At 41.8% G+C, this 27,324-nt stretch overlaps 1 protein-coding gene across 1 annotated transcript in view; it reads left to right on the top strand.

Annotated features, from left to right (window-relative positions):
* Positions 1-21,653, top strand: part of C1_1H19orf67 (chromosome 1_1 C19orf67 homolog) — a 50,180-nt gene extending 28,527 nt beyond the window's left edge. Inside the window, exons 5-6 of the mRNA XM_086928024.1 lie at positions 14,242-14,376; positions 21,458-21,653. Of these exons, the coding sequence (XP_086784150.1) occupies positions 14,242-14,376; positions 21,458-21,653 (331 nt within the window). The remainder of the gene's footprint in view (positions 1-14,241; positions 14,377-21,457) is intronic.
* Positions 21,654-27,324: the final 5,671 nt, after the last annotated feature.

Raw genomic sequence — 27,324 nt, 5'->3', positions numbered from 1 at the left:
TCACCAGTAACTGTCATACAGAGCAAATACAAACAGAGATAAAGCTACTATGACATAGGTCATAGAACAAATTAGATACTAAGTTCTAACCACAAACATATAATAGAGGGAACAATATGAAATACAAAAGAAGTGAAGAAGTAAGAGAATGCACAACAACACATAATTCCTCTTCTTAAAAAAAAAATACTACATAGTCACAAAATCATTAATTTCTTGGGTAACACTTTTGTACTAACAATCCGCCAAACCACTGGCGGACACACATTATGAATTTTTTTTGTGTTGGTAGAACAGTGACTCGTGGATTCAGCCAAACGAGACATGTCCCACCACTATCCATTACTCAATCTTACAGCATGGCCTTTCTCATCAATACAAACAGGATCTCTGTATTTTGAAGATCCTTTTTGCAACAACAAAGGTTCTTTGACATGCACCCATTCACCAACAGAAAAAGTCACAATACTTCTTCTTTTACACTGATCAGAGACTTTTTCACATCTTTTGCGATTAAATAGATCGCTGACAGACTTTGCTCTACAGACTCTCATAAGACATTGCAACTATCACCCAACACTTTGTTTTTCCAAAAAGGATTCAAAGTAGAACTTACTTTCCTGCCTCTCATTAACTCAAATGGAACAGAACCAGAGATTAAATGGTGTGGTCCTATACGCCCCAAACAACATCTCTTACAGCAGATTCACAATCTATTCTGGACTTAACAGCACTCTTGATACACTCAATTAGAACACAGTTGAATCTTTCAACCTTTCCATTGGCCTGAGGATGATAAAGCGGGGTACGCAGATGTCTCACACCCATTTTGGCTAAGAATTCCTGCATGCTAGTTGAGGTAAACTGTACACCATTATCCAATAACAATTCTTCAGGAGTCCCTTCCCTACTGAAAATATCGTGCAGAAAATGAATAACCGATCTAGTATTAGGCTCAAACACACCCATACCTTCCACCCAGCTGGAGAGATGATCCAGCAAAACAATAAAATATTTCATGTTATTAGGTAACACATGAAAAGGCCCACGAAAATCAATGGCTACTCTTTGCCACCCCTTGTCCGGACATGAAGCAGGACTAGGCACAGGGGAAACAGTAGTGAGATGTTTATCACTATAAGAGCATTGTACACATTCTCGGACTAAAACCTCTACTTCACGATCAATACTGGGCCATCAAAAATCATTGCGAATTTTTCGCTTAGTGACAGTCATACCTAAATAACCCAAATGAGCGGTTTCAAGAATTTTGAGTCTAAAACATTTTGGAGGAATTAACCTCCCACCCCTGACCAGTAAATTATTCTCAATTGAAAGTTCATCAGCTATTTTGCAATATGGCTGTAAATTCACATCAATGGATTTTTCTTTGGGCTATCCTGTAACAATCAATTCCATGACCTGTTTCAGTGCAAAATCAGATTTTAATGCATCCAACCACTCATTCATGTTTGCACAGATCACAGCATCCTTGACACAGGCAATTATGCACTCTTCAACCTCCTCCTGTACTTTGGATTGTTGATCGTGTTCCTCTACGGGGAGTCTAGACAAGAAATCTGCTTTAAAATTCTTACCTCCAGCGATATGGAATACGGAGAAATTGAACCCAAGCAATTTGGTGGACAGATGAGACAATCTGGCAGTGGAATTTTTTATTTTGTTGCCAGATAGTATGCCCACCAATGGCTTGTGATCAGTCCTTAAAAAGAACTTCCTACCCCATAAGTAGGGTTTGAACTTCTCAATCCCCCACACACAGGCAAGCATCTCTTTTTCAATAACCGATTATCTAAGTTCAACATCTTTCATCCTTCTTGAAGCATAACCAATTGTAACGTCTTTGAGACCCACCGTTTAAGACAGAATAGCACCCATGCCGTACGAACTGGCATCAACAGTAATATAGGTATTGCAACTTTCAACATATGCCTGAAGTGCAGGAGCAGACAAACTGCTATCTTTAATTATTTATAAATGCTCCTAACAAGTAGAAGTCCAAACAAAATCAGCATTCTTTTTAGGCAGACCTCTGAAACATTCTGTTAAACTAGCATCTTTTTTTATAAACTTTGCATAAAACTCACACAAACCCGTGAAAGACTTGAGTTGTTCCTTATTGGTGGGATGAGGAGCATTGACAATACCGTCAACAATGCTGGGTTTAGGTTTAACACCTTTGTGTGAAAGGATGTGGCATAAATATTCAATTTCATTTCTAATCCCTTAAAGTGATACCATTCTTTTGTAAAATAGTGAGAACCTGTTCAATAACCATATTATGATCTTTGAGTGAAACAGTGTGCACCAGAATGTCATCTTGAAAGATAACAACATTAGGTATGTCCTTGAACATGGAGGTCATCACTTTTTGAAAAACGGAGGCCGCAGAGGCCATTCGGAATGGCATGCAGCAAATTTGAAATGTGCCATCAGGAGTGGCAAAGGCAGTGAGATGTCGGGACTGCTCATCTAAGATATCCTGATGGTAAGCCACTCTTAAGTCAAATTAAAAAAACCATTTGGATTCACCAACTGCAGAAATAAGATCATCAATTCGTGGGAGATAAACTCTCAACGCAAGTTGCGTTATTAAGGGACCTTGAATCCACACAAATGCGCTATTCGCAAGACTTCTTTTTGGCAAGAACAATGGGAGACAACCATAATATGGCATCCACTTTCTAAATGATTCCATCTTTTTGCATTTTAGATAACATAAAGGATCGTTCATTTCTGATGCTGTGAGGTACATTGCGTAATTTGTGCTTAATAGGAACCACATCTTCTTTGACTTTAATACAATGAGATAAATTCTCAATGCACCTAATTTTGTCTTGAAACACATCTCCAAACTTAGTTTTCCAAAGTACCTGAACCTCTACAGCACTGATCAAAGAGGCAGGATTTTTCAATCCTGGTTTGATGATCATGGCAAACTCGGCTTCATGCCACCAACCCAACACATTAATACCTTTAAAGGCTACATACACTTTACTGTGTATAGTTTTGCTCTCAAATTTGACATCAGCCCAGAAAACCCCACTCAATTCAATTCTGCTCCCTTCAAACGCAGTAGTGATGACATCAGGAGGTAATAAAACTTTGTGAGACCAAAACTATTTGTATTTGTTGATAGAGATAATGGTAATTCTAGCCACTGAATCAATAAGTAGTGGGATACCACAACCATCAATTTCTATATGTACCAAAGGATCACTTATCTTTTCACTGGAATGAACGTTGTTGACTTCAACACGTAATATAAGTTCTTCAACTTTCTTCTCAACAATAGCTTGATCATCTTTCATAGTGCACTCTTGAACATACCTTATAGGAAATTGTTTGCCACCTCTGCAAACTTTGCCAAAATGTCCAATTTATTTTACATTTAAAACATTCTTGTGACACTGCAGGACAATGTGTGGTACAACAGGAAGTAGAATGATGTAGTCTAGTTCCAGAGGAAGGTAAGTCTTCAGGAAGAAAGTGGGGTGTACAGTGCTTCAAGAGGAGGAATGCAAGAGGTAATAAATCCACAGAGTATGGAGTAATCAATCGACGATGAAGCAGGTAAGCAAAAATGTGGAACAGTGGAACGCATGAAGAGAAACGTAATGTCTTGAAGAACAAGAGTCTTTTTAAATCAGACTCTAATGAAGAGAGCGGAAATGTTCGATGACGCAGCAGGAAGGGGCACTTCAAACGAAATGGTCACTAGAGTTAAAATCGATGGCCCCGCAAGCAAATAAACACTCCAGCGGATGCAGATGAGAAGGCACTTGAGACGTGACATGTGGCACCGCGAGCGGGCGTACGCTTGAGCGTGTGCTCTAATGGAGGACGTCCTAGCCAGGCCCGAAGGAACCACAAGCAAGGAAGCGCTCTAGCGGATGCGCTCGCGAGGTAGCTTGCTCAACAATAAGTAAATGGCCCTCTTATTTCTTTATGAAATAGAAATGGATAGAAAATCCAAACAAAAACCCTGGGCCCTCAATAAAAGAAATAAATGAATACCTGAGTCATTAAAAGAAAGCTCCTGTAATCGCAATGTTCAGAAGACAGGATGAGCAGCTTGGACGATTCAAACATGAAGGGGCGATTCCACATAGCTGTCAAGATGAACTAAACGATCCGAAGCTTGTCGCAAATTGTAAAGATAGACTTGGACACATGCAAAGTCTTTGTCTTGAAGTTTAATTGAACACGAAGTAGCAATGTCCTGAGGGCCCAGGATATCACCAGCAACTGACATACAGAACAAATACAACAGAGATAGAGCTACTACGACATAGGTCATAGAACAAATGAGATACTAGGTTCTAACCTCAAACATATAATAGAGGAAAGAATATGAAATCAAAAGAAGTGAAGAAGTAAGAGAATGCAGTAAGAGAATGTAAGGTCATTTGGCCTTCCAATGTTTGTTGAACTGATGTTCACATCCAGGCCTCAGATAAGACAATACATTCTGAAAGACGAATTGAATGAGAAAATAAATTACATGCAAAGGCACGTACAAAAATGCAAGTCTGAATGAAAAGGCCAACTGAAAAGTGGATGGATAAAACATTGTACCTTCTTGCTATCGGGAAGCTTACCAAAGACTGGCTCTCTGCTGATGGTTATGCTGCAACAGCTCCACATGTCCGACTCCAGTTCCACATATGGGACACCAACCTTTATGCATCATGTGCATTTTACTAAGCCTCTATTTTCCTCAGCCATTTCTTTTAGTTGCTAACTGTGCCCTCAAGTGTCGCAGTCTTCTATTTCATTATCAACAATTGATTACGGAAGTAACTGTCACAGTGATCAAATGTTGTGTGGAATGGGGACAGAGTTGCACTTCAGTCTGTTCTTTGTTAAGAATGGTCCCCACATCACCGTTGTAATAGGTGGGCATCAACTCAGAATATGAAAGTCTCTGTCCATTGGTGCTATGAAAATGGTTGGTGTCAGAATCGTGAGACCCATCTTTGATGCATGGAGAACTTTGTCTTCAGTAGCGCTCTCCCCTGATTTGTAGGTGCACATAGGTATTCTGAAATCGGAGAGTTCAGCCTCCCTCAATAGCCTACGTGAGTCCATGCCAGCCTTGGAAGGCTCCCTCGCCCATTTTAGGAAAATCATTGACCTCCCACTTGCTGCGACGACCAGACTGGGATTTAAGATACCCTGGCTAAAATATATTAAAACCAGGAGTCCTGCTTCTCTTTTTCCATGCATTACACTATCTCTCTCCTTCACTCCTGCCCCTCTCTATCTTTGATGCATGGAGAACTTTGTCTTCAGTAGCGCTCTCCCCTGATTTGTAGGTGCACATAGGTATTCTGAAATCGGAGAGTTCAGCCTCCCTCAATAGCCTACGTGAGTCCATGCCAGCCTTGGAAGGCTCCCTCGCCCATTTTAGGAAAATCATTGACCTCCCACTTGCTGCGACGACCAGACTGGGATTTAAGATACCCTGGCTAAAATATATTAAAACCAGGAGTCCTGCTTCTCTTTTTCCATGCATTACACTATCTCTCTCCTTCACTCCTGCCCCTCTCTATCTTGCTCGCTCTCTCTAATTTCTCGTCATCCTCTCTCTCTCAATCTCTTCCTCTCTTCTCTCCTTCTCTCACCTCTATTTTTCTTTCTGCTCGCCCTCTTTCACTCTTCGTTTATGCCCACGTTGTACCTGATGCAAAAAACCCTGGAGACCTGGAGAAGAGTGATAGAGGCCCTAATGGCTGCCCTGGGCATTACAAAATTGGCCTAAAAGGGTTTCACCCACCTAGGGAAATGCCCAATTAAACAAAATGTCCAGTCTGGCCATACTTGCTGCTTATTCCCTTTGCTTGTTCGGGACAACACTTGCCTTAATTCACCATTGCTGTCACCAGTCCTCTCCTCCCAAGCTGGGATGTCCACTATATAACATCATTTAGCATTGGGGCTCCTCAGGGCAAAGTGCCAATTAGTGTTATAGAGTCGATTTCACCTCATACCATCTAAATAGGATGCATATGACCGGGCACCACAACTATTACATAGTAGGATACAGACTGATAGCCATAAACATAGAATAATTCCTGCCAGCATGCAGTGACCTCTGAACACTTCTCACCATTAAGTCCAAAGATGTATGTTTAATGGAGGTTGATATTTTCAGAAAGTTCAATTGCAAGTGTGATCTCCGTAGATCAAAGCAGTTCAGAATTTACTCACATTTTCTCTCCCTGTGAAAGCCATTTCAACCTTACATTGTACCCATACGGTAACAAGGTGTTGGGATGAAGGCGGCCTAGAGGCCCCGAGGTTTGATCTGTATTACTATGTGGCGCAGCTTCTCCCGGCAGCCAGGTGGTTTGCTGAAGACGAGAACTGGGAACTGGCATTGTTGGCTGGTGCGGCTGCGGACAAGGATTTGCAGGAGGCTTTCATGCTAGGTCGGGGCGCTGACGATACTCTGCCCTATGTGGTGAGGCATACGGCTAACATTTGGCAGCGGTTCGTCGAGAAGGTTCTGCGACGAGCGCCATTCCACAGGGAGCTCTCCATTTGGATCCTGGCCCCGATACTCAAAATGGAGGCAAATATGTCCTTCCGAGAGTGGCGCTTGGGCGGTTGCGAGACCCTCGCAGATCTTTACCCGGACGACTCTTTTGTGTCCTTTGAGAGAGCAGTGGACTCCTTTGGACTCAGTGAGGGCCAATACCTGCATTACGGAAGTCATAGGGATGTGGCCAGGACAACATGGCCCCAATTCCCAGAGGCACCCCAGCTCACTAATACCCTGGACGTCATCTTATCCTGTGGTAGAGGTAGGCGCCTGATCTCCCTCCTTTACTCTGCCATGCGCAGAGACTCGATTCCTCCGTTGGCGCCAGCTTGGGTGGCTTGGGAGGCAGACCTGGGGATAGAATTAGATCCGGCTCAGAGAAAGCGGATTGGACTGTTGACTCGTAAAGTGTCCTGCAACGCGCGTTTCAAACTTATTCACTTCAACTTTGTACACCGCACTTACATGACACCTGTCTCCCTCCACCGTATTTCGTCAGATAGACGCCATAATTGCCCTAGATGTGGTATAGAGAGGGCGGCATTCCTGCACCTGGCATGGGAATGTCCCTTGGTTCATGATTTTTGGCGTAGGGTGGTGGTTCATATCACCCGGATCACACATCTTAGATTGCAGCTAGACCCGCTTCACTGTTTACTGGCGTTAGTGCCCAAACCAAAGAAGAAAGGTCTGTCTTACAAATTGTTGCAACTTCTATTGGTTCTGGCAAGGAGACGGGTGGCCATTACCTGGATGGGCCAGAGGGCGCCTGAAATCTCTCACTGGTTACGAGACGCCAAGGAATGGGCCTTGGCGGAGGAGACACATATGCAGCACACTCGCAGGGACGGGAAGCTCCAGGATGACTTACTCGCCTGGAGAGCCATGTGTATCGAGGGGATGGAGGGGGATGACTCGGACGCCACTAGCGCTGAGTTGTTTTCCTCCGCTTCCTCGGAGTCCGGTGATGAGGGGGGGGGGGCTGGGGTGGGGTGTCGGGAGGCAGAGTAGAGGTCCCCTGTGCCATGCCGATATTCCTTGTTCGATATGTTTGTAATTAGCTGTAATTCCCATTTGACCACCCTGCACTGTGATGACCGCGTCCTACCTGGCCCTTGCATTCATCTCCTCCTGTAATCGGATCAGCGCTAGAAATGCCATTCATGGGGTTCTTCGTTAATGTTATACCGTTATATAGTGTGGAAATGCAAAATAAGAAAATTGGCGTAGACATTGATACTGTTTTTCTGATATTTGAAGCACAAATGCAAATTTCTATACTCGTTTATGGGTTCACTCTGACGCCGCCCTGCCTCCGGGATGTGGGCCGTAATTGGCTGTGTATTTACTTTGGAACTGGCCTGCCTGTTCTTTACATGTCAACTGGCTTGATGACTGTATAATTTGTGCCTTTTTGCTATCTTCGCCGTAATAAACATATTTAAAAAAAAAAATAAAAAAAACCTTACATTGTACCAAACAGCTGAAAAAATGCAATTCTTCAACATGATGAGTTTAAACCTTGACCTTACAGACGAGAACAATTAAGGAAAGGATACCTTCTAGGCCAAAAGTGCATTAGTTAAAAAAATACACTGTTCTTTTAAAGAGCTAGCTTCCAGCTCCCAGCAGGACTGTACTGGCAGCTAGCCTCGCAGTCCTCATTTCTCTTTTTTCGGCTCGCGCTTACTGGACCACTGGAACACTTTAGGGAATTTTTCTCTATATGTTTTTAGTCTTCAAATTCTCTTAACTTTATACTTCATTCGACATCTAGTATACCTTTCCATCAAAATTAACCCTTTTCTGTGGATGGTTTTTCTCTCAAAATTTAAAAGTTGCTTTTGTAGGAGCTTGCCTATAATGAAAGGGCTCTAATACTACTACTAAAGTTTGCACTTGAGGAGTCTAGAGAAATGAAGTCTCAAATGAATTGCTTTGGTCCCGATAATCTCACTATTTAGAGAATACAGTCCATCACAGGCCTTCACACAATCTACCTACTCTGTATCCCATTGCAAATTCTGACGGTAAATGAAATGAGGGGCGCCAAATTGGGGTACCTGAGAGAGGAGATGGAAGATCAGAAGGTCCAGCAGGAATATAAAAATACACAAAAGTAGGACAGAGACGTGGCTCTTTCTACTGTACCCTTGCATTCTCCAAGGAGGCACTCCAGAGAGGGAGAGCCAAGGAGAAAAGGCGAAACAGACATCATCACCACCGTTTCAGACACTCCTGCAGGTTGCAGGAGCAAAGATCAACGTTGCGACAGCCTTCAGTACATCGAGACCTTTGCCAATGATACTATCATCAATATCTGGGAGGACGCCGTTGAGACTGACGATGAAAAATCGACATTGAGACTTTGCAGATCAATGCCGAAATAGACACCATCAGCCTAATTGACACTGAGACATGTTGTAGCCACTCCTTTGTGTGACTCTCCCGCTGAACACTTGTCTTCTTCCCCATCATTGTGACCATTGCAGGGAAAAAATATGGAGAATCACTATTCCAGCTTCTGACCTTTTCCAGAAACTTCTGCCATTATTAGAAATCGCATCAAGATAAGTAACAGTGAAGTGGAATACTTCCATGTCTCCACAAGACATATCGGTACTTACACCTATTGTCCCATTACCTTTTCCTTTTGAGACATCACCAGAGAGATTACTCCGAAGGACACCTCCCAAGGCCCAGCTTCAGATTTCTTCTTCTCACAGTCCTTCTACATGTACATCAACTTTATGCCCGACCCCCTTTTTCCCCCCGACTTCTCCATTGCACACTTAACAGCATTCCATGATATGCTTATTAGAGGGGTAAACAAACTACATATTCAGCTTTAGGTGTGAGAAACTACTGTTTCCATCATTATTGCATATAGAATGCAGCATGCATAAACTTTACCTCAAGACTACAGGAACCAGTCATTGGCCAAGGACCTGTGTTAGATTGGTCCTACAAATATCTCTATGGTTTTTCACCAATACAGTTGATTCTATCAGTATTAATGAAAATTAAACAGTCCAACACCATGATGATTCTCATTGCTCCAGAAGGTCTGAGGCAGTGGTGGTTTCCAGATCGCCTTCAGGTTTCCGTAAAACCACACAGGAAGCTGCCTTGCAGACTGACGGCCTGATTTAAATATTGGCGAATGGCTTACTTCCTCACAACGGGGACGGATATCCCATCCGCCTAAATGCAAATCCTTATATATCCTATTGGGATTGAAGATTTTGGTGGGCAGGATATCCGTTCCCGTTGAGACGGAGTAACCAGTCCACCAATATCTAAATCACACCTAAGTCTGCTGTAAAGGTAGCAGGAGAGGATACATCACCCCAACAAACATTTGAATTTGGCTGCATGACTTCTGAGGGTGTGCAGTATGATCACCTAAGTCTGCCTCAAGATTGTATGAACATTCTAAAATAATCCATACTTCCTTCCACTAGAAAAGCGTACAATTTCAAGTGGAAAACAATTTGATTTTGTGTTTGGAAAATAAACAGGATCCAATTCGATGTCAAGACGATGTTCTACTTTTGGCAAAATGAAGCCTACAGTACTCTTCCATTAACATACATTTGGCTACCTTTACGTCAGATTGGAAAAACCCAAACCAAAGTCCCTTTTAACAACGGTAGTAATAAAGGAGTTCCTGGAAGCATTAAAGACAACCTTTGCACCTGGTTGGTAGTCTTCTTAAGTAATCTAGTTCTAGTTCTTTCTAAATTAATGGCTCCTCCTTTTGAGCCGATCCATAAGGCCTCATTGCAGAATCTAACCAGGAAAGTGTCTTTCCTAATAGCAGTCACATTTGCTAGGAGGGTCTGTAAGTTCCATGCCCTACCTGCAGTAGAGCTTTACAAATGTTTCCATCGCAACAGGGTAACGTTACGAACACATCCTTAATTTTTACCCAAGGTAGTTTTGGATTTTCATAATAACCAGTCTATTTCCCTGCCAGTTCCGTTTTCTAATCCTTCCACTGCCACAGCGTGATCACTCCATTCTTGAGATATTAAAAGGTTTTTTTTAAATTTTGGTTAGATAGGATGAATGACATAAGGAAAACAAGTCACTTTTTTATCAACCATGGACCCCTCCACACAGGTACTATGTCCCCAAAACTAACCACTGCTAGATGGAGAATTTACAGCATTATTTGCTCTTAACAGCAAATGGGGGCAAAATATATCAAATACATTCATTACATTTTTGTTTTCAAGTTTAAATGTTGAACTTTAAAACAGTAATGTAACACATGTCGGCAATTAAAAACATGAAAGACATTTAAAAAAAAAAAATTAAACACACTTGCCTTGCTGCACTCCTCACTGCGTCCCGTGTTCTTCTTTCCTCAGTTTCAGGAACTCTCCTAACCAATCCTGCTGCTGCTCTCAACCAGCATGAGAGCAGTGCGAGGACTGGATGGAGCAGGCTCTCTCAGCGCTCCAACGAGCACTGGAGGCCTTTGCTCAGTCTCAACCCAGCTGTCCAAGACAGCTGGATCAAGAGCTTTAAAGTGTGCGTGTCTGGCTGGCCATCACAAGACGGCCGGCCAAAGAGACATGCGCACTTTAAATTGCCCAGAACATCATTCTTCTCTGCTGCTGCCTGTCAGCAGCGGCCCTGCCCCTGTCCTGAGACATGGCTCTGGATGGGGGTTTGAAGAGTCAATGAACAATAAAACGGTGGTAATGTCTATACCATTTTATTTTTCATCTGGGGGAATTTAAACTAGTGGGGCAACACTAGTCTTCCGTAACGGAGGAGCCGTCCCTTATCGGCAAGCCAACAAACCACTCTAGGTAGACAAAATACTTATTTCACAAGTGGAAAGGCAGCTACTGCTGCTTGGTTGAGAAATGTTCCTCTAAAGGATATTTGTAGAGTAGCCACATGGAAACCAATACATACATTCACTAAACATTATATTTGGGAAGACACTAGAGTTGACACTACAGTTGTTCAAGCAGTGTTAAGAAATCTATTTGCGTAAACATGTTTTGCTCTGGAATTAATTGTTATATTTTTTCTTGTCTTAAAGAGTTGCTGGGTATTATTGAAATCCACTTTCGAGAGAGAAGCTTTCTATTGTGTTCTATGTTTATGACTATCAGTGAGGATCCTACTATACCGAAGGAAATGTTACTTGTAATCCTGGTTCTGCATCATAGGATTCGTCACTGATGTCATGAACAACTCTTTCCTTCCCAGGTGTCAATAATTCTCTATACAATAGTCTATTGATCAGTCATTAAAAGCCTTCAAGAAGAACTGAGATTGTGAGGTAAACTGCCAGTGTAGTGCATGCTGGGAACTGGAAATGCTGGCTCCAGAAAGAAGATACAAAGGCAGCATCCTTTGCTTCATTTTTCTTTTCTGTGAGGTAACAGCTAAAAGTTGATTACGTTGAAGGAATACATTTTTAGGTCAAGCCTACAAGACTTATTGTATATACTTAAATGTGTATGTACTTTGTGGGCTCTGGAGATCAGCCCTAGGACTTGTCTGCTTCCGCTTGAGGACTTTTTTTCTGTTCAACTGCCTCTATTTAACTTGCTTGATAGAAAACTACCAGCAGAGGTCAGTAAAATACCAGTTTAGTTTTCTCTAGATTACAGTCCATTGAAATTGTCTTTCACGAGCACCCATAGACAATAATATTTGTATTTTCAGTGATATGACCACTGAAGGCCCTGATCTTATATTAAAAACAGAGCTATGGACTATACCATTTCCTGCTGAAAGGCAATATTTCTCTCCATGTGTTCCCATACCTGGTGTGTCATGCAGTTTGGTGCTTACTTTCCACCATGTTAGAGAACAGTAGATGTTTCACCTCCCAGGCTAAAGTGCTGCATAGCTAAATACATATAAGGTCCCAAAGGCGAGACCGGCTGCATTGCAAATAACTTGATCAACAGGTTGCTGAAATGTAGGTTTAAGTCGGCTTTCTCAGAGATAGAAAAATACAGTAAATGCGGCCCTTCTTTAACTTGTAGCAGTTACACATGCAACAGAACTTTTTGAAAAAGTCTATCTTATGATGAGAGGCGATGAGAAATATTCTATGTTTATGACTGTCAGTGAGGATCCTACGAGGCAAAACCAGGAATACAAATAAGAAACATTTCCTTACCCTGAATGTTGTGTAACTGTACTGCACTCTCTCATATATTGCTTTTCCCTTAATTTGGATTCCTTCCAATGTGCTTTTGCCTCGAAGATTAAAGATGTATTTAGCAATCATGTTTCTTTTGGGTGATGCTGAAAAGACATTGTCATGGGTAAGCATCTGTATTGTGTAGTGTGATCTCACTCCAACAAACAGCTTTGATTACGGTCTCATGTATTTCTATGCTTTAATAACCCCATGTCTCTTTCGAGTCTCTTATTCCTCTGTAGACCTTGTAGTCAAAGGTACTGAAATGGTGTCAATCATTGCTAACCAGGCAATCAGCTGCTGTGACCTTCCACTTTTATTTCATCCTTTGTATAACTAACATGGAGGGTGTGTGAAGATTAACTTTAACCACCTCTATTTTTTTATGACTTCTGTTGATTACTTTAGCTCACATTTTCTTTTTTTCTACAATTCCACCAGTTACACCGTTGGCAATCGGCTCCTACTCAGTATGTTTTCCTCCATGACCGAGATTGTTAAACTAGCTGAAACTAGTTAAATCTAAAAAAAAAAGTCATACATGATAATAACTTTGTAACAACATTTGTAGCAACTGCATACAAATAAATAAATCACGCTCTAACTAGCAGTGAGAGCTTCAATAACTGAATGTGTGTAAATAAAGGTTGACTCAACCCAAGAAAAACAGTTTTAGTGGCTGGATCTGAACCTAATCTTTGTCCTTCTTCTCTGCGACCACAGGATCTAGGCCGATTTGAGGCCCTGGTACACAGGTAAACAACTGGAGTGCTGACTCTGGAATGTTAAGGGGCTGTGGTAATTTGGAATACGTTTCCGATATCTACCCCACTGTCAGAGAGTGCACGCAGTGGTATCCATGTTAATATAGTGCACTGTCTAATCAAAGTGGTGTGCATCAGTATTATGAAATACTTTGACTGCACAACTTGACTTGACGTTTCTTGATGGACCTTGAGATCGGAGAAAGCCACTGTCCTTTCTCTCCATTGGCCTCAAGCGGTCCAGAATATGGGGGTTCAAAATACTGAGTCCATTGAGTCTCCTACAGTAGAGGTCTTTCTCACTCCTGAAACAAATTAGACTAGGATAATCTATTAAGTTTTCGAGGCTCATCAACTCTTCTACAGAGGGTCCCAGGCCAGGGAACAAGTGACCAGTGGCCGCTCCATATGCATTTTCAGCTTCAGCCTTGTTGAGGTCCCTTCCTCGTGTGTTAGATGTATCAAAACACAACAAATTTTAGGACCTAATTTAAGACTTTTCTGTTCCCTCCTTAATTCAAATAAGAACAACTAACTTATATCTATTGTATAACAGCACCAGGATGCCTGATTGTGAATTGGTGCATTCAACAAATCCATTAAATTGACACAAGAAGACATACAATACGCTGAAATGCTCTGAGTGTCCATTTTGTTATTGCTTCATTGGTGAGTCGGGGATTAGTGCACGCCGTTTGTTAATTTCTAATTTTCCTTGTTTTTTTCAGTTATTTTCTGTGCTACAGAGACACGGGTGAGGACCTGAGCAGAATCAGCCAGGGGTCCGGTGTTGTCAAGATGCAGAAGCTGTGGTCGATAGGTCGCTGGATGCCAGATCTGAGCTGCAGTGATCTCTATTGTTGGTAAGGGTCAAACGGGCAGACCCTTCGAGAGGGCTGGTATGAGGTCTTGCTATTGACAGTCAGAGTGTGCCTGGTTCTGTCTTGAGAAAAAAGACAACAGACTTCAGCAACACTGGTTCTTCTACTAGATTTAGATCGAATTGGTGCCTCTCACAAGGCCTTTTTCTAAGACCTAGGTGTGAGGGCGTATGCCATGGGAGCATGGGAGTCTTACTTGTTTATATATATAATATATATAAATATAGATAAATATATATGTGTATATATGTGTATATATATATATATATACATGTGTATATATATTACCTACTGGCGGTCGCCAGTAGGTATATATAGTTAGGACCTAGTTACCATAGGAAATTCCGAACATTCTATTGGGAATAACCTTGGCGCCGATTGAGGGATCTGCCTGTAATTTTCCTTAAATTTGCTTCGCTCTGCTCCGCTCCTTCCCTGAAAGTTTCGGGGGGATTCATCAAGCGGGGGCCGAGAAAAAAGGGGGGTCCCAAAACGTGTTTCCCCCATGTTAATTTCCATAGGGACATTCTGACAAGGCTACAGCTCGAACGGCTGAACGGAATTATACCAGATTTGGCAAAATGGTAGGGACTGGTATGCAGCAGTGCCTTTTGTATGTTTGGTGTAAATCCCTCCAGTAGTTCTTGAGAAAATTTAATTTGAAATTTTTCAAATGCCATTTTCTATGGGACCTTTAGACACGGCTACAGCCGAACGGCTGAACGGAATTACACCAAACTTGGCAAAATGCAGTAGTGCCTTTTCTATATTTGGTGAAAATCCCTCCAGTAGTTGTTGAGAAAATTAATTTGAGCAAATTATATATCTATATGCGCTCAACATTCTATTGGGAATAACTTTGATGCCGATTGAGGAATCTGTGTGTAATTTTCCAGAGTTTTGGCCAGCTCTGCTCCGCTCCTTCCCTAAAGTTTCGGGGGGATTCTTCAAGCGGGGGCCGAAAGGGGGTCCCAAAATGTGTTTTCCCCATGTTAATTTCCATAGGGACCTTTAGACATGGCTACAGCCCAAACGGCTGAATGGAATTACACCAAACTTGGCAAAATGTTAGGGCCTGGTATGCAGATGTGCCTTTGCTATGTTTGGTGAAAATCCCTCCAGTAGTTCTTGAGAAAATTGAATTTGAAATTTTTCAAATGGCATTTTCTATGGGACCTTTAGACCCAGCTACAGCCCGAACGGCTGAACGGAATTACACCAAACTTGGCAAAATGGTAGGGTTCAGGTATGCAGTTGTGCTTTTTCTATATTTGGTGAAAATCCCTCCAGTAGTTGTTGAGAAAATTGAATTTGATAAAATTATATATCTATATGCGCTCACTGTACGCGCACCGTACGCATACGGTACGCGTACCCTTACGTGCACGAGCGGGTTTCTGATTGGCTGGCAGTCGACTGTCAACATTCCAAACTGTCCAAACCAAGAAGTGTTGGCCACCATCTTGTTTTTCAGGAGAACTGAGGCACAAGAGAGCCCAAAACAAGAGTGGAAAACACGAAAAGGGGGCAGGGTAGAGACCCCCCAACCCTTTAGCCCTTCTCAGGGGGTTCGAAAAGGACACCCAAGGGCAAAAAAAAAAAGAAAAAAAATCGCGGGATCGCGTACCATGCGCGTACCCCGCGATTTAAAAAAATACTTTTTTTTGCACTTGGTGGTCCTTCTGGGACCCCCTGAGAAGGGCTAGGGGGTCAGGGGGTCTCAACCCTGCCCCCTTTTCGAGTTTTCCACTCTTGTTTTGTGCTCTCTTGTGCCTCACTTCTCCTGAGAAACAAGATGGCTGCTCAGGTGGTCCCAGAAGGATAATAACATATATAAACGTTATCCGCTAATAGAATTAGCATTTACAAAACCTTTGAAATTTATTGAAAAAAAATATAGGTTTCACGCCTGATATAGTTAGGAATTAGCATTTAAAAAACCTTGCAAATTCACTGAAAAACCCATAGGTTTCAAGCCTTATATAGTTAGGAATTAGCATTTAAAAAACCTTGCAAATTCACTTAAAAAACCATAGGTTTCAGGCCTTATATAGTTAGGAATTAGCATTTTAAAAACCTTGCAAATTCACTTAAAAAACCATAGGTTTCAGGCCTTATGTAGTTAGGAATTAGCATTTAAAAAATCATTGAAATTGCTCCTATATAGTTAGTTGTACTAACTATGTTTCGCGCACCCGCAATCCACTGCTGATGATGTCACATATTACATCATTCATGACATGGTCAGTGACATCACTGATGACATCTCAAATGACATCACTGATGACATCACTGATGACATCTCATTTGACATCACTGATCACATCACTGATGATATGATTCATGTGATAATACGATGCACCTCCTCGCACTCTAATATAACCTTTGATACACCCAGTGTTAAATACAGACTACCATTCTTGAAATCATTGACACACCAATACCAGTTACTACATACACACTCACTGATTCCTAGGTCTACACACACATTCACTCATTCACCCATTGAATCACTCATACATACAGTCACTCATCAATACAACACTATCATATGCACTCATACACCTATACAGAAAATCACACACTGCAACTCATCCATGGAGTTACTCATTGATTGATTCTTTGCACGACTGACTAGGTGTTAGTCAGTCATGCAAAGAATCAATCACACTTCCATTTCCTCAACTATACAGTTATACACATAACACCTTACTTATTCAAACATATACTAACACATACTTACTCTCTTATACAATCACTGATACAAGTACCCAATGATACTCGCACATTCACTGGCTCTCATGTATAGTCATTTATATATGCCAACTCTCACATGCACTGTGTTTTACATATGTACTTACCTGCACATGTAGCACTGAGATATCCATTCACTCACCAACACACCCATGCACACAGTCAACCGCCCATATAGCTGTTTCCACATGCACTCTTGAACTCATACACCTAGTGAATCAACTGCTCACACATCTATGCACAGAGTCACACACCTCCCAGCCACCCACCCACACACTCAGTCTCCCATTCAAATACTTGGGCAACCAATCAATAACCCATATAGCCACTCATATAGCTACTGATCAACACATGCAGCAGCTTACACAACAACAGACATACTGATGCACACATTCAGACAATTTAGTCACTAACCCATGCATTTAGTAAGACACATTTAATCACTCACTCATACAGTCAGTCATGCACCTACTAAATCCTTCATCCAGACACTTATACATCCACTCATTCTTCAATATGTAAAACATATTTAAACTTTACAGAAACACACAGTCACTGGATTATGTCATCAATGATGTCATCAGTGATGTCAAATGAGATGTCATCAGTAATGTCATCAGTGATGTCATTTGAGATGTCATCAGTGATGTCAACAGTGATGTCACTGACCATGTCATGAATGATGTAACATGTGACATCATCAGCAGTGGATTGCGGGTGCGCGAAATATAGTTAGTACAACTAACTATATAGGAGCAATTTCAATGTTTTTTTAAATGCTAATTCCTAACTATATAAGGCCTGAAACCTATGGTTTTTTAAGTAAATATATATATATATATATATATATATATATATGTCACAGCTCCCAAATTCCTTCAGGTAATCGTCCCGATAAAGAAAAGAAAGCACTCTCGGGGGGAGGGGGGGGTTCCAGTCAGATTTATTCCAAACCAGGAAACCTCTGCACTTCAGACGCGTTTCGGCACTCAGCCTTTGTCAATTGTTGCACGACCATTATTGTTTTTTATACCATTAACATGTGTTTTCAGTGCATCAACATAAAAAGAGGACTTTACAATCAAGTACTTTCTAATGCCGCCATCTTGTAGCGTGCAAAACATAAAGTGATGTAGAATCATCAAATATATCGTACATCCTATGTCAACCATTTATATAACGAAGTTAGTCATACAAATGCTCAAAGTACATATTTCACAAATGCTCAAACTTCAATTACATGTACATAATCACGCCCTGAATAGGCTAATGCCTCACTAGTTGCTAGCTGAAAACACTAAATTATCAATAGCACAAAACGTTCATTAAAGTTTCAGAAAATGAAATAGCATATTACATAATTTTCATTCTTTTGGATCAGAGACAAGAATATCATTTATAGTTCAGTTAAAAATTCAAAATGCTCAAAAATAGTCATTCCGAATCACCCAGACTATCTAGCCCAAATGTATTGCTAATTCCTCACTGCTATTGAGGCCTGTAGGACTTTTGCACTGTAAATCAATGATGTAACATGACTCTAAACGTCTAAGTTTTTGTATACGATCTCCCCCTCTAGGGCTTACTGGAACACTATCTAAACAAAAGTACGACAATAGATCCCTATTGTGTCCATTAAACTTATTATAATGCCTTGCTACAGGGTATGCCTCATCTATATTGTTAATGGCTCTCATGTGTTCTAATATATGTATTTTTACTGGGTGAATCGTGCTCCCAATATATCTGAGTCCACATGGGCATATTAAACAGTAAATGGCATAAGGGGTGGTACAAGTTAAAAATGTGTTTATTTTGTTGGGTGCCGTCAGCCCAGGTACATCGTACACTAGAGTGCGTTTACTTAGCCTTACATCGGTGCAGGGGAAAAAACATTTAGGGGTTTTAGAGAGGATTGGATGGGGTTGGCATCATGATGACTATGAACCAGATGGTCCTTGAGTGCCCTTGCTTTTCTAAAGGTAACAAGAGGATTAGTAGGTAGGTCTTCTCTAATAATGTTATCTGTGAGAAGGATATTCTAGTTTTTTCGTAATATCCTTTTCAACTGTCCTGCATTATCTGAGGAGGTGGTGATCATTCTAAATGTACCACTATCAGAAGATTTCTTCTCTTTCGTGTCCAATAAGTAATTCCTCTGGAGATCATTCACTCTCGATAGAGCATGTTTAAGTAATGCCTCGCTGTAGCCTCTAATTCTGAAGCGTTGCATGCTCGATTTCGCGGCCTTCTGGAATTCTATGTCACTAGTGTTGTTTCTTTTAAGTCTCAATAATTCTCCATAAAGAATAATATTTATTAGTTTTTTGGGATGATTGCTAGTCGCGAACAGGGTAGAATTCCCTGCCGTAGATTTTCGGAAGAGTTTCGTATGTATACACCCTTCTTCAATGTATACTGTGAAATCTAGATAATTCACTGTTAAGATGCTAATATCTCCTGAAAATCTTAAATTGAGATCATTTTCATTAAGTTTGTCAATATATGAGGCTGCCATCTCAATAGGACCATCAAAAATAATGAAAATATCGTCAATATAGCGATGCCAGGCTTTGATTTTCGTGTGTTCCATAGATGATTGGAATCAGCCCAGGCCACCAGCTCCTCCCACCAGCCAACGAATAGATTTGCGTAGCTGGGGGCGGAGCAGGTTCCCATCGCCACGCCCGACAGTTGTTTAAACATTTGATTTCGAAATACAAATATGTTGTTCTATAGACATAAGGTCACAAATTCCAATAGCATCTTATTATGTTCATAGAATCTCACAACTCGTGTTTCTAGGAATATTTTTACTGCATTTAACCCATCCGTGTGTGCTATGCACGTATAGAGACTCACGATATCTAATGTCATCGTGCAATATCCCTCTTTCCAATCGATCTCATTGATACAATTCAAAAAATGTTTGGTGTCTTTCAGATATGATTTTAATTTGACCACATGCTGAAAAAGAAAGAAGTCAATGTACATTGATAAATGTTCAGTCAAACTCCCCTGAGACGCAACAATAGGCCTTCCAGGAGGATTGATAATGTCCTTGTGGACCTTTGGCAGGTAATAGAAAGTGGGGATAGCGGGATTTAGGCATCTCAAAAATAGATTTTCCTCGGAATTCAACATATCCTTTTTGTGCCAGATGGAGATCATTTTATGATAGTCTGATGCTTTGGCTATAGATTTTATCATTAATCTTCATAAAGCATGTAGCATCGTTCAGTTGTCGATATGCCTCAGTTTCATACTGTGTACGAGTCAGCAGAACGATATTCCCCCCTTTGTCAGAAGGTTTACATACCAAGGAAGAATCTTGACATAATTTGTTCAATGCTGTTTGTTGTGCTTTGGAAAAGTTTCTGGTCTTATGTTGATATTTGTTATCCTTTCTTAAACGTATCAAGTCCTTAATGACAGCATCAGAAAACGTGTCTATAGCATCAATCCCCATTTGTGGTACAAACCCTGAAGAGGGTTTAAATGTGCTCAATCCCCCTTTTTGTTGAACTTCCATTTGTGCTAATACTTGAGTGTTAGCGATGTCAATATCCACAGCTTCAATAGCCTCCCTTCTCAAACTTTCCATAGTTTTTAATCCTGCAATGTTTCTACATATCAATTGTTCGGTCTCTCCACTCTCCAATCCCCTGTCTTAGGTTTAGTAGACGCTGGTTTGGATTTGAAAAACTTGTGTAGCTTGAGTTTGCGAGTGAATTTGAATATATATATATATATATGTATCTGTACTTTTGGTTAGTGGTTGTCAGCCACATGAGTCTTCTTTATAGGCTTCTAGCTTGAGCTTGTATGCTAAATGAGTCCTTTTTATATGCTTGTTGCTTTTGGCTGTCTTTTATAAGTGTATCCTTCATGTACCCCAAGCTGATGACAGATGTCAGTAGTTGATTTCTATTAGCTAAAATCCGGAAGGCTGCGTTTAGCCCATGAGTCCAATCTCTGTGTCTTTGACAGGTTGCCTGTCACACAAGCCTTCCTATATTCATAAACTACAGGTTGGTCGGCTTGTGAGCACTGCGGCCCTCGATACTTGTGCCATGAAGAGTTTATGAAGAGACTTACATGCTGCACATGGCCAATTCTATACAGATGTCTAGTTACATGTCAAGGCTGTGGTGAACAATACTTGGCACTACCCAGCTCGCTTTTGGGTTCAAGACCCCAAATTAGCCTACTTCATGAACTAGTCATTTTGGAAATCTGCTGGTTATCCTAAACACCAATTCACTTCTACTAGTTATTTTTCTAACACTGCTTCTCTGCTTCTCCTCAGGATCCTATGTCCACAGCCAGTGGGTGATTATCAGCAGCTTTTGACCATCGGCTTTGAGGAACCTTCACAGACCTTGGCTACTGATCTCCTTGTACAGATCCTAACCAACCACGGATCTGTTCCCTGCCCAGAGGGACTTTCCAAAGCCAGAGGAGAGCCCTGTCACTTGTCCTGCCAGTCAGGACCAGCTCACTAATTTCAGGACCTACCACGAATGCTCGATTTCGGCACCTGATGATTTTCTAACTCAACCAACTGGAAGGATAGAAGGCATTCTCCGAGGACTGGACCTGATGGGCAACAGCACATGAGCCTCGCCCAGCAGACCCCAAAACAGAACTCACTCTCTCTAAAAATGACATGTATAAATTGTCTTTTTTGCAAACAGTGGTGGAGAAAAATAATAAAAAAAGACCTGATCTAGTATTTTAATGACAGCCACGTGTTTTCAATTTCTCAGGTACCCTAAAATTATGGACAAAATGTAGAGACTAAGCAAAGCCAAGGAAACGCCTCTAAAAGGCTTAAAAGGTAACTAAGCAGGAAAAATCTCTGTCAAATGTCCATTCTAAATCAGCCAGCAAGTGACAGCAATCCTTATCACGAGGGCCACCACCAAGACGTTTCTGATGCTCTGCAGGCATAAACTCAGCAGTTCCTCTAAATCTAAATGAGGTAGAGGAACTGTGGGTATGCCAGAAGGGATATTTGGAGATTTTCGGCTGATATCTCGCATTTGTCCAAACCGAAATCAGTGCCATTGTGTTGCAATAGCTTTAAATGGGCAAATGTATTATTCTAGATCCAGTGCTCGCCAATTTAGGCTCTGAGGATAAGTCAAAATGATGAGTAGTCGACATGGGCGAAGTTGGAATTTAAACCTGTTTCTCATTAAATGCTTTTCAAGCCAAAAGTTCTGAACTCGTTACTTTACAATGAAAATGTTTCAGATTTTTTGCAAATAACCATAAAAGCATATGAGGATAAATTATTACTAAGAACCCAGGCAGGTAACACAACCATTGCCAGTGGGGTACCACATTATCCCATTCACATACTTTTAGCAAGACAGTATCATAACAATACTTGGCAAGGTTCTGAATTGACATCCGCAATCACACCTAACATTAAACTATAATATTACTCATTGACACGCTACTGATTACACTACTTAAACGAAAAACAGACTCCCGCCAGTGAGTAACCAAACCCAAAAACGCTGCATGGAAATACCAATGGCAATGCAGCGATTTACAAATCTCTGTTGACGTATCATAATGCACCAGATATATTAATCCATTTCTCCCTTTATTGACATTTATATTAAACACAAAGTTTTACACATATCTCTTTTGCCTCTGAGAGACAGCGCCTACCACAGGTATGATGAAGCCCCCTCTTCTGCTAGGAAAAATCAAAGGGTAGTGCAATGTCCAAAGTAAACTGGAGTCGCTTTTTTGCTTCATGATGGTGAATACCACGGTTGCCCCCATGGACTCGCCCCACCACAGGGATTAGCCCATAGACATATCAACCTATCGGCCTTAGATGTCTCTGTGCCGGAGCGCTGGGCTTCCCAAGCTCTGTTGCCCTCCTGTTGTCCCCTGTGATGTGTGGTCTCAGTTACAGAAGCAGTCTGTGCAGCATGGCTGCTTCATCCTGAGCTACAGAAACATCGACCACGTTTTTCTTATATAAACAATTCTTATTAGTGTAGCTCAGCATCCACAAAGATCGGCAGATCAGTTGTTTTACAAAATCACTAGACAATAAATATGATGCATTCGACGCCCAGTCACTATATCATCTATGTACACATTGATTTGAATTTTTGTTTTTTCCTTTTAACTTTGTCAGTAAAGTCTTCAAAAATAAACCCTATGCAACAACTTCACCCTTCTCTTCCCCTTTACCAACGACCTCCGCAAGCAACCCGTTTACTACCAACACGGCATTCAGAAGCATATCATACATTTATTTTTTATTTATTTGCAAAGTTAGAGCTGGCTAGACCCGAAGGTATCGGAGCGCTTTACGTGAGGATCAGCAAATTACAGGTTACATAATTACATCAATTACAGGAGCCAAGTATAGACAATAGGAGAAAACTAAATACATGAGATTACACAGTCATATGAGGTATTTACACGATGAATAGCCAAGACGCACATCTTATGGGGAAAAGGAAGGTAAGGTAGAGGGGGAATGGTAAACGGGTAAGGAATTCAGAAGAGTCAGGCAGACCGGCAAGGGGGGAAAATACAATAGGGGGAACAAAGCTGTCAGGGTGAAAGACCGTATATGAGGGGAGGGGTGTGGGAGGCCAAAAAGGAGGGGGGGGGGGTAGTAGACTAGAAGGGAAGGATGAACAGGCGATTAGTCAAAACCGCCAGGTTGGAGGACCCACAGACGCAGATAGCAATTATCCCAAAACGACGGGATCTACAAACACAAATCAAAGGTAGCTGAACTCCATGGCTCCAAGCAGGGCTGGAAAAGGGGAGACAGACAAAGAATCATGGAGGGAGGAGGCAGGGGAGGGAAGGAAACACAACGGGGAGACACGGAAAAACAATGTCAGATGTCCGGCTGGGTAGGTGGCGGCTGTGGGAGTGAACCAGAGCCAGACTCCTCTGTAGCTGCATGGGACAGCTCCACCGGGCATCGGCTAAGGTTGTTCAGGCTCATGCATAAGGGGTTATGAATGCAGTTAACCCTTTGCTATCTTTGTGCAATGAACTCTGATGGTATGCAGTGGATAAGTCTATTGTAGAGAAATATTTAGCATTTTTGACAAGGGCTAACATGTCGGATATCTTAGGTAGCGGAAACTTGTCAATAAGGATGATCAGGGCCGGACTGGGAACCACAACCGGCCCAGGCAAAGTGCTCGGCAGGCCCCCCCCCTCCGCACTCGGGGTATTGGAGGTGCGGCCGAGCTCTGCCGGGCCGGTTATTTTGTTACAGGGCCAATTTTGCAGCTGTGCTGCAATAACTGCCCTATAACAAAAACGGCCCCCAGAGACCCAAAACCGGCCCCCACCCGTGCAGCGCACCGGGGGATTGCCCGGTGCCCGCTATGGCCAGTCCGGGTTTGAGGATGATATTATTCAAATGGCGTTGGTCAACGAACAGTCTAATTTTGCCAGTGCTGCATCTCGCTCCGACAATCTGAGAAATCAATTCCGATTATTCCACTGCTTCTAGGACTCCAACGTCCACTAATTTCTCCAACTCCTTCTCCACCTCATCTCAAAGAAGGATGGGGATGTTCCTCACTTTAGGACAAGCACCTTGCTTTAACACAATTTGCTGCTTACAACAAGTCTTATTACCAATCCTGCCACTAAAAACTCCAGAAAACTTCTCCAACATCATTTTAACATACATGTGTATCAACCTCTTTATAACCATAACAAATCCCCTGCTGAATGCCTGAGAAAGCATTTTCAATAAATATGTAACAACTTCACGCCTCCCTTCCCCTGCACTAATGACCACAGTAAGCAACCAGTTTACTCTTTTCATGTCATTCAGGGGCATATCATACACATCTTCAGTACCCTCATCATAACCATAACAAATCCCCTTCTAAATGGTGTAAAAAGTATTTTCAATAAATATGAAACAACTAGCATTCAATAGACACCAAAGTAATCAAATGTACATTAGTAAATCGGAGAAATCTACGGAGGGTGTGGATCATGTTTAGAAGGGACGTTCAGAATTTAAAGCATTACATCCCCTCTACGTGCAATTAAAAGTTTCCACATTGTGAGCGAAGTTTGACCTGTGTCATATCTATATGGTGTAGATGTGCCCTGTAGAGCCAGCCATCTTACTAACCTCTAAATGCTGCCCATTGGGTTTGAATGACTTTGACTGCAATTGGTTCTGCTGTTCCACTTTGCCACAGCTCCTGCAGAGCGGTTTTGATCAGTCCATAAGTAAGGAACTACCGCCTAGGGATATTTCTTTTTTCTACGAATGCTTCAAAGTCCAGTAAAGCGCCATTTGCAAATAAATCCCCAACCGTAACACCTCCACTCTCTGTCTACAGCCGCAGCTGATGTTCCCTAAGCCATCCTATGTACATGAAGAAACCAATCACAGGAGTAGCGGGGGCATAAGAGAGTATATGTTTGGTAAGTGTACAGCTACATTTAAGGCAGGCCATCGACATCCGCAGAAGGATGTGTTTCTTAGGAAACGGTGGCCTCTGCAAGGTACCATCATCATATCTCTCTTCTGGGAAGCCTGTCTCACCCAGTGAAAAATTAGATGGTCAATTGGAAACTCACTGGTAGGATTTTTCCAAGTCTGGGTTTCCGAGTCCCCTGCTCCTGTAGGTAACTTTAGGATCGAGATAACAACTTAACATTGGCCGCCGACCTATACTAGTTCACCAAGAATCCAATACGATTCATTGAAAAAGTATCAGGGAAGGGTAAGAAGAAGGTTTCCAACGTAATATAGGAAGCACCAACATTTTGACAAGCACCACTCTTTCTGTGACCAAAAACTACATACTACTTTACCCAAGTTACCCCCATGAATATCATACATCATGTGTTGGATATTAATTGCCAAATATCTAAATATTGAGGTCTCTCATCGTAGCTGACCCTCCAGCATAGTCTGCGCTGGTGGGATAAACCTTGGGTTGTACTGGAAAATGCAGGATTTTGTCCAAATGAAACAAAGACCTGAAATGAACACAAATGCAAGTGTCTGCGCTATGCCTGTGTGGTCCGCTGTGGCACCCCTAACTTAAATCAGGATATCATCAGTATAAAAGTAAACCACATTTCCATTATCATGCAGTGGTGCCCCCCCAGTAAACACACAAATGTCAAAGTTAGGCAGTCAACGGTTCAATGGCCGTGGCAAACAATAATGCCAATGGGGACAGCCTTGCCGGGTACCCCAGCCAGTGGTGTAGGAGTTTGAGATACTCTGCCCAGTCTTAATTCTAGCAGTCAGGCAGTTATAAAGAGTCTGTATCTTGAGGGTCCTTGGTGGTTTGGGTATCAAAGTAATCAGTACTTCCCTGGTAGGGGGAAGTAGCTAGCCAATCTCAAATGACTCACTGTAGACCTTTGCCCATTCAGGAGTCTGTGTGGCAGAGAACATTGCATAAAACCCAGACAGACGGCCATCCGAACCTGGACCTTACCATGAAGCAGGTCACGCAGAACCCCTTTTATTTCCTGCTCTGTAATTGGCAGCTTCATAGCCTCCTCGGCCTCCTCTGAGTTGCTAGGCAGAGTAATCTTTTCCAGAAATCTGATCAACAAGAACTACTGTTCCCCTATATTTTTTACATAGAACATAAAAAAGGATTTATGAATGTCATTCAGTGTTTACACATCTACTCTAGAGGATCTAGTTATTAACGAGGGAGCAGCATAAGATGCCCTGCCCATGACGATGGGGGTCAAAAGACGACTAGATTTCTCTTGTTCATAGTGTATTCTAGCTTGGTATGATGAATAGTCATGGCCAGTAATATCAAATTTATCATAGTATTTGATTTTCAGTTGACACAGTTCTTCCAGTCGGTCTGGCTGTACCACGAGCTGCGTTTCCAGAGTATGCATAGTGGCTTCCAATTTTAGGATTTCCCTACTGATCGCATGTCTAACCCCAGCTGTGGTTTAGCTCCAGAGCTCCTTAACAGTGACATTAAGTGGTGACAACAGTGTCCCATTATTTTCACGGAACAAATTGGTAATATGTTCTGTTAGTGTATGGCAAAATACAGCATCCTCAACCATTGTAACCTTACTACCCCATGTTGCAATCGGTGTCTGTCTTTCTTTGGGTAATCACCGCTAGGAGAGGGGTGTAGTCAGAAAACGTTTTTG

The sequence above is a fragment of the Lissotriton vulgaris genome, chromosome 1_1 (genome assembly GCF_964263255.1).
Source record: "Lissotriton vulgaris chromosome 1_1, aLisVul1.2, whole genome shotgun sequence".
Lineage (NCBI taxonomy): Eukaryota > Metazoa > Chordata > Amphibia > Caudata > Salamandridae > Lissotriton > Lissotriton vulgaris.
This window is presented reverse-complemented; position numbering and strand designations above follow the sequence as displayed.